Here is a 14,775-nt window from a genome sequence, read left to right as displayed (position 1 = left end):
TTAATTCCCAGTTTACTATGATCCCATAACCAGACTCCTACTAGATCCGTACACTTAAATTGTGGTTTTTAAGGTGTTTTTCCATTATCATTGTTTTATTTATATTGCAAGCTGCCTCGAGTTCTGTTAAGGTAGAATGGCAGTTAATACATGTTTTAAATAAAATAAATAAATGGGAGAACACACCTTTTGACAAAATAAGGGGATGGACGGACGTTAGGAATTTTCTTAATAGTTTCACTTCAACCTTAACGCATTATTTACAAATGCAGAAATATGTTTTATAGGACATTCACTTTTTTGGTCTCTCTTCTGTTCTCCAGTGATTTGACACTGCAAGCATCTTCACTTTCATGTTTTTACTTATGACCATCTCATATTTTGTTTTCTTTTACAAGTATTTATTACTACAGTGTAATGTAGACATAATAGGGTAGAGATGTTTGTAAGCACAGCAAAATATGTGCTGGGCACACTTAAGGAAAGCACATACATGCACACCTTTTTGATACCAGGTGTCTTGTAGGAAGCATTAATTTTACTTTCTCGCATACTGTTGAACAGTATATGGTAAATAAAAACACAGACTGACATGCAATATACTATAACTGTTTGGTCTGCTGCATTTCATGTCTATTAAATCATACAATCACAAGTTTGCAACCCACCTGGTATCCTGATGAATGACCAGCCATTTTGAGGCCTGATCGCTAACAATCCTCCAGGATATTCTGGGAAGAACTGAGAGCATCTTCTAAGCCAGCCAGCTGCTAGTTCAGGTGCACCATGCAATATACACTGCTTTGCTTCAAGACTTCCCCCATCTTTAAGTGCCTTGCGCTCATACTCCGCACTCCGATCACTGCAGTAGAAGTCCAGTGGCACAGCCGTCACCTACAAATTAAAACAGCAGAATTATACTGGAGATGGGAATTAAAAAACCGAAATCAATTGATTTTAGAACACAATGTTGGGGGAAAAAAACTGTTGAAATAAAAATCATTTGATCCAACCTGTGAATAGTGAATGAGGCAAACGAAAGGTGATATTGCAGAACTTTTGCTATGCTGTATCAACAGTTACCTTTCTTTCTTGATAAACCATTACTACTCTTGATGCTTACTATGCCTTAGCAGGTACAAACCACAAGGATTTAGGATCTTAACCTGCTCTAACCAACTTCTGCAATGAAACTGTTGAATAGAAGCAATATTATCAAAGTAGCATTCATCAGTTCAACTTATTGCAGCACATCTAAAAGCTGTCTTGCACAGAATCTCCACTGATCCCTTTGTGGGGATGGGGAGAAAGTTTGGGCTACACTTGTGTTCTTGGTGGAAGCAACAGCAATGGTGGCAGAACCTGATCTCCTGTGACGCTCAAACCACTTGATGGATGTGGCCCAGATCTCAGAAGGCACCCAACATAGCATGGCCGTGCAAAGTTTGTTTGTTTCTTTGTTTTTTGGTACTTTTTACAAAACAACCCTTTCTTTAAGTTTGAATTTCAACCTGCAAACTGTCCAGGGATATCCAAACATCAACTTCTAGTTCCATATTTAGAATGCCAAAATCTTTAATCTCCCTACTATCACTTCATTACAAATTATCTTGCCAAATAAACAACACTGCCAATGCAGGAATCTAAACTGTATACCTATATATTGGACCATCTCCACCATTTCAATTCTTGCTGCTATCCGGACAGGGCAGAACATTAGGCAAACAGCTGCCTCCTCAAATGGCTCAACAATCTCCTGATAAGGAATCTGTTGTGCCAGACAAAGTTGTTTTTCATTAAACAAAAACAAAAAACCCTCTAAAACCAAAAATATATAGTACCTTTTAATCTCTATTTAACAGGCAATAAGGGAAGACTATGGTACCATCCTGTGCAGCAAGTCACTATTCCCAAACACACAAAGATTTTCACAGATAGCAAGTGAAAGCCAAGGCAACAACAAGTAGATACAAGATACAGTGAGAAAGATAAGGAGTTATGATCTCCTATTACATATCTGGAAAATAGATATTGGGCATGTTTCAGATGAAAAATTATTAATCATGGACAAATCTCTTCTACGCCCGTCAAAAGAAGGGGTGTCTGCACAAAGATATACAATTCAAATCCAAACTTTAAAATTCACATCCAGAATGAAAACAAGTGTCCGGGCTCGGCTGCAGAGATCGCCACAGCACCCGGACTCACCCCGCTGGGTCACTCACGGGCCGGCACCGTGGGGGAAGTGACAGCCGCAGAGGAGCCTCTTGCAGCGGCGGTGGAGGCCTTGTGCAAAGAGGAATCAGGGGAGAGAGGAGTTTTAGGCCCAGCAGGCCCATCCACCCACAACTGTTAAGAGAGCCAGGCAGAGATGGGAGCGGGCAACTCTTAACAGAGAGCCAATATACCCATTAGAAGCCTCAAAGAACTGTTGGAAGTTGATTGAACATACTGGCACACTGAGGAAGACGCACGAAAAATGTTCTATACGCGCGAGATGTTTTTATGTAGAACCTACAGAATTGGAATATGGACTATATGGAACTGAAGCTTTGTTTCTGAACAAAGAATTGAATGGACTAAGTGATTATTTATGTTTAGTTATAAGAGTTGGAAGACTTATGTTGTATCTTTAAGAACTCTGTCAGAGAAATAAGGAAATGTAAATACAAATAGAAGTGTTAAGTTGTTTAATTATATGAAAGATCAATATATAAGATTGGACACAGCCAGAGTGCAACATGTGTATTTTTGAGTTTATTTGGACATATCTGAGATAGACACACAACTGGTCTATGGAACACATGAACAATTCAAAGATGCTTTATGTTGGGACAGTGAGCTGAGAAACCAGTTAGTTACTTGATGTTTGTCTGATGGGAGAAATAGGCAGTTTCATTTGATAAGAGCAGGGTGCTCTTTGGGGAGTCAGCTGCTTCCTAGTTGAAAGCACTGCTACAAAAAGCAAGCAAAGTGCAAAACAGCACATAAAAAGGATATCTTTATACTGTACTGCCATCTGCAGTCAAGAATATGTAAAGGTTTCTCTGGTGGAACATGACAAGCATTAATTATGAAGCAAAGTATGAAGTAAGCATCAAAGCTCTCAAGTCTACTGCTGCCCAACAAAATATAGACTCACAGTCTTTAAAATTCTGTTTAGGTCCCAAATGCAAATAATCCATAAGGAATCTAAAAAAATCAATGTATTGTCGAAGGCTTTCACGGCCGGATTCAAGGGTTGTGGTAGGTTTTCCAGGCTGTGTGGCCGTGGTCTGGTGGATCTTGTTTCTAATGTTTCGCATGCATCTGTGGCTGGCATCTTCAGAGGTGTATCACAGGAGGAAGGGAAACTTAGGGAAACTGATGAAGAAACATAACCTACAAACCATCTTCAAACCTACCAGGAAAATACAGCAGATGCTATGCTCAGCAAAAGACAAGAGAGACCCCCTCACTTCTGCAGGAGTCTATCGCATACCCTGCAGTTGTGAAAAGGTCTACATAGGAACCACAAAACGCAGCATTCAAACTCGGATTAAGGAGCACGAAAGACACTGTCCATCCTGAACACACAACCATCCTGAAAAATCTGCAGTTGCAAACATGTCTTAAACCAAACTGGACATAACATTTTATTTGAAAACACTGAAATTCTGGACAATTCAGAAGGTTACTTTGTCAGACTGAACAGGGAGGTCATTGAAATTCACAAACACCAAGACAATTTCAACAGGAAAGAAGAGACTTTGAAAATGAGCAAAGCTTGGCTACCAGTACTTAAAAACACCAAAAGCAAACCCCAAGGGCATGCTAAGTTCATGAACAATGGACTCCACCCAAACACAGGATTTGCATTTACCAATACTACGGCTGCTGCTGCAGGGCATGAAAATGTGAATCACTCCCTGGACTGATAAGCCCCTCTTGCAATACAATACTACCAACCAAACCTTTGCATAGCAAGTTCCACCTAAACACTTACTGATTGGTTCCCCACCCTGGGATATGGACAATATATACCCCAAACATTTCCTTCTCTCTGTTACAGTGTGTAACAGACTTCCCTTTGTGATACACCTCTGAAGATGCCAGCCACAGATACAGGCAAAACGTTAGGAACAAGATCCACTAGACCATGGCCACACAGCCTGGAAAACCCACCAGAACCAGTAAAAAAAATCAAGTTTGCAAAGCATGGAGCAGCAGGGTTGGAGGTTGTGCCAGATACTGAATACAGCTGGTCTGGTTACAGTGAGGCACTCTACTTTAGGGCTGCCTTTGAAGACAACTAGGAAACTTCATTTAGTGTGAAATGCAGAAAAATGTCTTAGTTGCTGACCACGACAAATAGGGCCAGTCAAGTTACTGAGATACCTAAACAGAAACATCAGCTAATGAGCTCACAAGGGCACTTTGTGCTTTGTAACAAATATTGCTTAATTCAGACAGCATTATTCCAGAGTGCTTTTTTCTGTAATACCTCCAGTCCAATGGAATGAGCTGCCCAGTAAAGTCAGGACTGTACTATTGATTATTAATTAATCATTTAATTATGCAAATTTAATATACCACCCCATTCCTGAAGGGCTCTGGGCGGTGTACAATCATTAAAACACCAAATAATATAATTATACTAAAATTCCCATTAAAACATTCATAAACATGAAATAACAACACCAATGTTGACTCTAAAATCGGATAACAGCCCCGCAATAACACTAGGGCAGTTAGACTGTAGCGTGTGCTCCAAGAATAGAATATGGAGTGTAAGGGATGGCACCCTCAATGGCTGACCTCCCCAAAAGCCTGGTTGAACAACTCCGTCTTGCAGGCCCTGCGCAACTGCTCCAAGTCCCGCAGGGCCCAGATGGTAGGGGGGAGGGTGTTCTACCAAGTTGGGACCAGGGAACTGAAGGCCCTGGCCTGGGTAGAGGCCAGCTGTATTGTGGAGGGGCCCGGGACCCACAGCAGATTGGCCTCTGCCTAGTGCAGAGGCGGAGCGGGGACATATGGTGACAGATAGACTTTAAAAGAAAGTGCAAATCAGACCTTTAAAAAAAATACTTGGTTTGATTTATGGTTTTGCTAGTGAGCAACTATTTTTGAAGCTGTAGTGAAATTCATTAATATGGGTTTTATACACTGCCTTATTTTCCAGTTTATCTTTTGGAACCATGCATATTTTAAATAAATAAATGCTCAATGCTCTGGAGTGCAAAGGAAGGCAGCTGAGCTGCTTCTATTCTTTCCCTCTTTTGCTAGCACATAGGTATCTATGACTCAATTCAGATAAAATCCACAGATATATTACTAGTAAAACAAACACAAATCCTCAAGGGGACATTTGGGTGGCCTGGTGATAAGGGCCTTCTGCTCTTTGCCTGCTTCTATTTGATTACTGCTCTAATTGCGTCTCCACACAGAGTGGGGGTTTATTGCTCTGCTATCACTTTCGAATCAGCAGCTGACATCACACGAAAGACTGCAAGCAGGTGCCCACACCAGAGGAACCTTTCCAGACAACCTTCACGCACATTCAGGGTGGAGATTTTCTGAAAGCAGATGGTTAACTATACCTGTGAAGGTAAATGTTGCTGATTAAGACTTTTCATATTATGTCAGCAAACAATAACAGCTTGCCAGAAACTAAAAGACTTTCACATTTTATTGAACAATAAAAAGTAAAGGTAATATAGACGATACACTGGCAGGTATCTTATCACTCTGTGTCAGCCTAAGGAGGGGAGGGTTCAGAAGTAGAACACCTGCTTCACATGCAGAAGGTCCCAGGTTCAATCTCCAGCATCTCCAGTTAGAAAGAGTAGTGATGTGAAAGACCTCTACTGGAGACCTATTCTCAGATAGACAATATAGACCAGGGGTAGGGAACCTGCGGCTCTCCAGATGTTCAGGAACTACAATTCCCATCAGCCCCTACCAGCATGGCCAATTGGCCATGCTGACAGAGGCTGATGGGAATTGTAGTTCCTGAACATCTGGAGAGCCGCAGGTTCCCTACCCCTGATATAGACCTTGATGGACTAATGGTCTGACTGAGTACCAGGTAGATCCAGGCATTCCAGGAAGCTTCCTCTAAAAGCCATTGGTGCTGGAGGAAAGTGACCCGCTTTGCAGAGTTGAATGGTTTGGCACCTGCACGCTCTTTCGGTCACCTCTCTCGCCCCATTTCCTTGGCATTGGAGGTTTCCTCTCACTTAGCCTTGTCCACCAAATTTCTACAAACTCCATGGTAGTACAGCACTGGAAATCTGGTGATCATGCAGAATCTTAAGTGACTAATATTGAGGTGTTAAATAATTTTCTCCACTGTACCCCTAAATTTCTATTGACTGTTAAATATATTGGCATTTCTCAGGATTTCAAAATATAAGAAACTGGAGAAGAGATACACTGTTCTGGCATGAAAGTTCATTTCTAAATACGGAGGCAATGGAATGGGAGAAAGAGGGAACCAAGCTCAGGAGATGCTATCAGATTTTTAGACATTCCTCAGAGTAAAACAGCTATCTTGCTCACTCCATTTCTCTACACAGCAGTTCACTTTCAAGGTAAAAATTTTCACATTCATATGTAGTGTGAAAGAATCTCATTATTATCATTATATATATTACATGGATGTAGAACAAGGGGGAAAAAAACCTCAGTTTCTCTATGCTGCAATTAACAATTAACAAGCAGCTTACAAGACATACTAGGCTAGCCTGAATTTCTAATTTATACATTTTGATACATAGTTTCAAATGCTGTGGCTGCCCTGTGCAGACACTGCATTTGATGGAGAAAACAAGACTGAACGTAGCCACCTGACAATGCATTGGGGGTAGGGGCTATGGCTCAAGTAATGGGGCACTTGGCCTTTGTGTTAAAGTACCATGTTTAATCCCTGGCAGCTCCAGCAACCTGCCTGAAACTCTAGGGCCTTGGTGGCGAACCTATGGCACTTCAGATGTTCATGGACTACAATTCCCATCAGCCCCTGCCAGCATGGCCAATTTGCCACCACTGCTCTAGGGTAATTTAAATCACAGCAGGCAAATGAGCATAAGGCAGATGTTGACAGGTATGCTGTATGTAACCCTGTGCAGGCTACAAAATTAGAATATCTAGAATTGTGTGGATCAGATTTATGTGCGTAAATGTCATGCAACTATGATATACAATATTCAGATGTCAGGTGAGCATGAGGCAGATATGATCCCATGGAAGGTAACAGTACATGGATTTCTAACATCTAAGAAAAGTCAAAATGTCTTTTGGAAAACAAAACAAAGAGAAGCAGAAAATTAAATTCAACGAAATACAACACGAATCACATGTTTTGGAAATAATTGAGGCCTGCTGGTCTTCCTCTTGCTACAAGACATTTAAAGCATTCAGAAGAGTGTAGAAAGATAATCGTTAAATACATACCTTTGGACTTACTACACATAGGAAGGATGGCAACTCTGTGATCTGACAACACTGTTTCCATGAGGTAGCTGATCGCTGATGAACAATGTAATCGGAATAGCCAATTACTGCTCTACAGCAGCTTGTGAACACAAGGTTCTAAAAAAAAATTAAATGTGTTTACAAAGATTTAAGTGTATACTTCTATTTCATCTAAGAAAGGATACTTAGGCAAAATTATCAAAAGTTTTACAGTAGGATGCTTCTTCCCCAAGATAAGGTCACTGCCACTAATTTATCTTTTTAAAATCGACACCAATGAGCACTATGGTTTAAGCTTAATTACCACAGAATGTCATTAATAAGGTATATTAAAAACAGGAAAAACAATTTACTTTCATTGACAACAAAGATTAATTTGAAAGTTCTGAAACTTATGTAGATGTTGAGCGTAAATGCTGTTAGTGACATTTTCAGAATATACCGATGAAAATGCAAACCTCCTTACAAAGATCCATGAGAAAAGAGACTCATGAAAGCACGGCCAGGATACCAGCAGATCTGAAACCTGAGGTGATGGAATGGAGGAAATACGAATGGATGCCTCCGCATAGGGGATGGTTACCATGGTCTGTATGGCCACTGTGATTCCACAAGTTACTCAGAGGCACCTGCTGACACAACCAGCCATTCCAGGCAATCCCTGTTTGGTTAAGAGTTCACTTATGGCCCAAGGCCTACTCTGCCGAACAATCATACAGATGGCAAAAAGCATCTGAACCAGGCCTTGATGCAGAATAAAAAAAAAAATCAGAATTCACCAGCATTTCAGCAATAGGATTTGTGTAGGACTGCAGGGGGCAGCCAATCTTGCTGTATTTTTCTACAAACTTAATTAGAGCAACAAAACACTAGCTGAAGAGCCAACACACACTTTCTAAAATTAAGTATACAATTAAATAGCCAAATTTAAGTATACAATTAAATAGCCAAAATAAGTATACAATTAAATAGCCAATATACACACACTTCTACGATATACAATTAAATAACCAATATACACTTGCCATTAAAGACTCCTTGCCAAGATAATTATTACTAGGAAATACACTAGAACCTTCTCAATGTCTCTTTTATTAATTCACATCATAGATTCAGATTTGGGTGAGATCATCTGGACAAACAAAAGCTGGTTTCTTCTGCACAAACCAGGATGCTAAACCATACTTTAATCCTGGTTTAGAATTTCAGTGTGAGGAAAAGAACCAATCTCTAGTTTGTCCGGATATGTGCATTTGGATATGTCAAACTGGCAAGACATCTCAAACCAAGGAGTCTGAATTCTGTATGAGAGATGGAAAGAACACAAGAACAACCATTTTGTTGGCAGTCATGGAAATCTTTTTCTTGACATTTAAGAGTAGTCTCTAAGCCGACAATGGTTGCTAAAACGTTTGCATTCTGAAATCTGTCTCAGTTTTACTACCACTTCATGACTACTATACATTTTCACACCAAAACATCAAAGTGTAATCACTAGTGGTGCGGCGGAGGAGAGAGTAGTCTTGAGCTGCTATGAGCATTATAATCTACTAGCACTAAAGCCCATTCTAAATTAAAATAAAATGTGCTTAGGGAGGGAGGGGGCCCACCCTCCAGGAGAGCAGTCCATACTGTCTGGGGAAGGGAGGGTTCCTGGGTTAGGGGAAGGTGGGTGGGGAATGAGATGGAATGTCATGAGTCCTGCACACCCATTGACTAGGGCAGGGGTAGGGAACCTGCGGCTCTCCAGATGTTCAGGAACTACAATTCCCATCAGCCCCTACCAGCATGGCCAATTGGCCATGCTGACAGAGGCTGATGGGAATTGTAGTTCCTGAACATCTGGAGAGCCGCAGGTTCCCTACCCCTGGACTAGGGGTTTGTCATCGGACATTCCATCCTTTAGGCCAGTGGTTCTCAACTGTAGATCGGGACCCCTTTGGGGGTCGAACGACCCTTTCACAGGGGTTGCCTCAGACTCTCTGCATCAGTGTTCTCCACCTGTAAAATGGATAAATGTTAGGGTTGGGGGTCACCACAACATGAGGAACTGTATTAAAGGGCCGCGGCATTAGGAAGGTTGAGAGCCATTGTCTTAGGCAATTATGTATAAGAATTTACTCATTCCCATGGCTAATTTCCCAGAGATTCTAGATTTTAATTTGCTTCCCACACAACACACAAACATACAGAGCACGTGAATTATGGCACCAAAAAATCTTTCTGTGTGTAACTTGGCTTTATGGTTTGCTCCTTCACTGCTCCAGTTGAAACGAGAGGTGTTGAGAGTGAACCTAAGCAAAATCACCTTGCGTCCTCTCCCTTCTTAATCCCCGATTTTCCAGGGCTGGAAAGGGGGCTGCTGGGGTTTTAAGAAGTGCCTCCTTCCCTCCCCTCCTCTTAACAATGGTCTCATCCGAGCACTGCTCCTCAAAGCGAAAATTGTAATATGCCATATTTCCCACTGGTGTTTCCCCCTTTCGGCTACTCACAAAGTGACAAGAGAAAATGCTGAGGCACTGCTGAAAAGCTGCTGGTGCGGACCATAGTGGGCTTCGAGGGCCTTCTCCAAGGAGCAGCAGCAGCCTTGCACAGGAGGTGAGCTGAGCAGCACCCAGCTGAGCTGGTGCATGCATAAGAGAGCATGCATGCCCATTCAGGAGAGACTGCAGTTGGGACTGGTTCACTGGAGACACCCCCAAGAGAACAGGCAGTAGGTACGAAGCCACCTGCCTTTCCTTAGCGCACGCACTATCCCGCCTCTGGAGAGCTAGTGGGAAAATGCCAAACTGGCCATCTATCACGAGGGGGAAGCTCCTTGTTGAGATTTATTTTCATCCTGGCTGGGATATTAGGAAGTCAGCTTCCCCGAGGGGCTTATGAGGTGCTGCTGGAGGCATCGCCAGAGAGTCACTGGCAACCTTAGCTTGCATCATGCTACCAGTGGCACTTAACTAGGGAGGCTGAACAGGGGGCAGGGGGAAATAAAACAAGGTAGGCACTAGGATCCAACAGAAGCATTCTACAACAAAGGCAGTCCAGGAAGTGGCTGCAGATAAGTTTACCATTGTACTTAGACTTTTTGATGGAAAATATTTTTTAATGGCTTTAGGGGATTATAGTATCTTAAAGCTTGGGTAAAAGGCATGGGTGGATTTAGATAATAACCACTTCCCTATTGCATGAACTACTAAATGCCTTCTGCCATATTCTACTAGATTATATTCCTTACCTTATAAAAAAAACACAAAGAGAGATATGTCATACTTCTCTTACTTTTCAGTACGTGCTACTAAGCTAGAAGACACACAGCTATGTACATGCTGAGATTGCTGGAGGCTATAAAATCCCACCAATTTCTGCTTAACTCAAGTCACTAGTAGTTGCACAGAATTAAAAGTACTGCTTACTTGCAGCAAAGTGCAGCTGTGCATGTTGGGAAGGGAGACTGGGTCATTGATTTCCAGCAAGAAATCTTTGTTATTCAGACACTGAGAATTTTGCTGGTGATCCTCTTCTGGCTCTCTCCAGAAGCGCCTGTAATGGAGCCTGTAGGTAGCTTTCAGAGACAGGAAAAGAGCTAGCCATCTGAAACAAACCACAGTATATTTTTTTAGTCACAGATCTGTTAATGCATGCCTAAATACATGGGAAGTTCTATTTCTTTAGCACCTATATTTTACAACTGACTTTTAAAAACAAAGTTAGGAGAATTGTAAAAACTTTGTGTAGTGTAGCTTTAGCCCTGACCTGGTTAGGCCAGGCTAACCTGCTCCTGTCACATCTGGGGAGCTAAGCAGGATCTGCGTTGGTTGGTATGTGGATGGGAGACCACCATGGAAACACAGGGTCAATACACAGAGGCAGGCAAAGGCAAAGCACCTTTGAAAGTCCCCTGCCTTGAAAACCCTGATGGAATAGGCTTAACTCAGCGGCAACCCGATGGCAAAAACAAAAAAGTGTGTCTTTTATTATTACTAAGGAGATCAACTCCACGGTTCTAAACTTGCTAACTTACCTCTCCCTCTGTCTCTTGCTGTATTTCAAGTTTCCTACAAAAATATTCTACTTATCAGTTGCCAGGAGAAAGATTTTTCCACATCAGGAGACATTGATCAACACCATTGTGAAGAAAAGTAGCATTTTGTGTACCAGAAACCTAAATTGGGTTTATGTAGATTATTAGACCTGAACAGAGTAAGTGAGTATGTTGGTAAACTCAAAACCAATCAGAAAAAGGTAATCGTCATTTAAATATATTCTTTGGAGAAAATGGTTTTAATGTGCATTTATGCAGTGCACCAATACAAATGAATTCTTACAGGTCAAGCCTATTTGCATATTTTCTGCAATTAAAATTCTGAAAGAATTATGTAGATATACAGAGACTGGCACTGCTACTGTGTCACGTTTTTAATCATGATTTTTGGTAGTGATAAGGAAGATTAAAGGAAAGTGGCAGCTATACATTTCTAACAGCTTTATTATTGGCATATTCAGTGGGTAGTACATCACTGAGCTCGAGGCATCTTAGTCCCAATATATGAACAGAAGATTGTATTCTTCCTTCCTCCTCCCCTGCCCACATCCTAATAATATCAAAATGACCTGATTCTCAGCTGAGGCAACGTGTGACCTTTGAAAGTACACACCTACCCCTATTAAACTCAGGCAATCGCAAACACATACACCTATTTTTAAAATCTATGTTACAGATTTTATAAAACAAGCACTACTATTTCCTCCCCATTTTACAGCTCAATAACTGCTTTTCCTCACCTGGCTAGATGTCCCTGATGCATGAGGTTTGCCATCTCTGCTGGAGAAACATCAATAAACCGTAAGAAAGAAAAACAACTTTCTTTTTCAGCACCTGAAACACAAAAATGACAACAGTGGACATGAACACCAGCTGCAGAAGACAACAGGCTCTGAAAAACACCGATCTGGTGGCCCAACAGCTCCTGATGCTGAGCTGCAAGTTACAAACTACAGGTTTTTTGCTTTATTCAGGCCCTCAAGAAACCTCAGGGATTGATTGTTGTCTGGACAGTATTTGTTGCCCAGACCAAAAACACAACATATTCAGCAATCACCATATTTTCCACTTGTCACTGAGTCAGTCTAAAGCAGGGGTCTACAACCTTTGGCTCTCCAGATGTTCATGGACTACAATTCCCATCAGCCCCTGCCACCATGGTAGTCCATGAAGATCTGGAGAGCCAAAGGTTGCAGACCCCTGGTCTAAAGGATTTGCTTCCTGCATTTGATTTTCACAAGAACCTCATCAGGTAGTTTAGGCTGAGAGAGAATGACTGGACCAAGGTCATCCAATGAACTTTCTGATTAAAAAGAAATTTGAACTTGAGTCTCTCAACTTCTCATCCAACATCCTAATCTACATGTCCTGAGTATACCTGCAGACACCTTTCCTGATCCCACGAAGTGTGTTTAGAAAAGGGTGTGGTCAATGGGCCTTTTGTCCAGCTGAGCTTGTAATGGCTGTGCAGATTTTAAAACACTGCTTCTGAAGATGACTGAAGGTAACTTGTGTGGATGCAAGAATTAATTTTTCAATAATACATTCATTTTAAATGGCATCCTGTTAATCACAGGTTACTATTAGATTTTTGTATAACCCGACTTCCCAAACATTTTTAGTCTGGTTCCTCCTCCAAAGGCAGCCATTTTGAGGTTGCACCCACTACCATTGGTCAGAATCCCAAAGGTGCCCACAGGCTCAAAAAGGTTGGGGATCCCAGTCCTACTCGTTACACATATATGCATTTGTTTCTTCCTTCCAACTCAGACAAGGCCAAGAACAAATTACTTCAACTGCAAGAAAGTAATTTATTTTTAGTACACATGATATGGTAGTGAAAAACAGAATTAGCTATGAACGTCATGGCAATGCCTTGTTTTGCAATTGTAATCTGTATTAAAGTGAAAAACTGATCCAATCCACTTTTCATTTTAAATGGCATGCCATATTTTACCTGCGCTTTTCAAAGATCGTAACGTACCCTTCCTATGAAAGAGAGACTGCTGGATGTGGTCTGGGGCAAAAGGCGAAAGTAAAAGCTGCAACCACCTTCAAAAAGAACAAAATACAGATTGACATGCGATAATACAAATGCTAGTTAATCCTAGTCTAGAATTTGCTTGCTATGCTTCACTCCAAGAAGCTCAGAACGCTGTTGTAGCCTATGAATAATTCAATGATGCAGGTTCGGCTACTTAACTCAAAAGTTAAGACTAACAGCTAAAGCTGATTTGTCTGATGTGCAGTCTGGGTTTCTACCTGCCAAGTCCTTGTTGGAGCCATTACAACAAACTAATTACTGTAATAGTGGACTAAATCAGAATGTTTGATTTATAGATCTTTTCATCATAGATATCAAGCCGGTGGCACCTGGAGGGACCTATTAAGGCAACAAATTCCATAGGATGGCACCAGCATCAATTAACTTTGAAAATAACACTAGAAGTTTCATTTCAGTTAGCCAATATAATTTCTCTATTTTTAGGATGGTATTATAGAATTTATATCAATATTTCTGCCCTCGTTAAGTTCTACTCAAGTGGCTAACAAATTGAAACATACAAAATAAAACCACATCTTAAAAACTATAAAAACAACAAAAACTAGATCTAAAATACATACAAAACATTAAAAACAGCAATTAAAATACTGAGCAGGAAGGAGGGATCCTTGAGGAAATGCCAAAGAAAACCAAAACAAAGTCTTTGCCTCTGGCAGAAGATAACAACAGAAGGGAACACATGAATCTCCATGGGGATAGAGTTCCATAGTCTTGGTGCCATGGCCAAGAAGGCCCTCTCTTGGGTTGCTGTCCACCTCCTCTCAGAAACTGGGGCAAACAAAACAGGGCCTCCAATGATGGTGCCACCATCTTGTTAGAAGAGGAGTTGCAAATAAACCACTGAATCAACTTTTAATTGTTATTTATCCAGTTCTGTATTTATCTGTATGCTCCTTTTATGCGTGAGATATTATTTAGGCACTGTAAAAGTAGTAAAAATTGTACATATTCTTTAAATATATTTATCATGTTCAATTGCCGCACATTTTTTCTATTTACATGATGTACTTTTGTTTTGTCTGTTTGCTTGAGGGGTCTCCTCCCTCTTTTTTCATATGGTAATACGTAATGTATATATATGAACATTTAATATTTTCACCATTTATAGTTCTGCATCTTTTTTAAATAAAGGAACAGTTATATTTTTTAATTTTGTAAAGGGACCACTGATGAAGACAATATGGTGAAACTTGTTTGTTTTATAATTAATAGTAGT

General features: G+C 40.9%; 1 protein-coding gene across 1 annotated transcript in view; it reads right to left on the bottom strand.

Moving 5' to 3' along the window:
- Nucleotides 1-14,775, bottom strand: part of INO80 (INO80 complex ATPase subunit) — a 76,117-nt gene that overhangs the window by 29,550 nt on the left and 31,792 nt on the right. Inside the window, 5 exon segments of the mRNA XM_048484192.1 lie at nucleotides 669-894; nucleotides 7,435-7,572; nucleotides 10,866-11,043; nucleotides 12,235-12,328; nucleotides 13,479-13,546. Coding sequence (XP_048340149.1) covers nucleotides 669-894; nucleotides 7,435-7,572; nucleotides 10,866-11,043; nucleotides 12,235-12,328; nucleotides 13,479-13,546 — 704 coding nt within the window.

This window comes from Sphaerodactylus townsendi, linkage group LG02 (genome assembly GCF_021028975.2).
Source record: "Sphaerodactylus townsendi isolate TG3544 linkage group LG02, MPM_Stown_v2.3, whole genome shotgun sequence".
Classification (NCBI taxonomy): Eukaryota; Metazoa; Chordata; class Lepidosauria; order Squamata; family Sphaerodactylidae; genus Sphaerodactylus; species Sphaerodactylus townsendi.
This window is presented reverse-complemented; position numbering and strand designations above follow the sequence as displayed.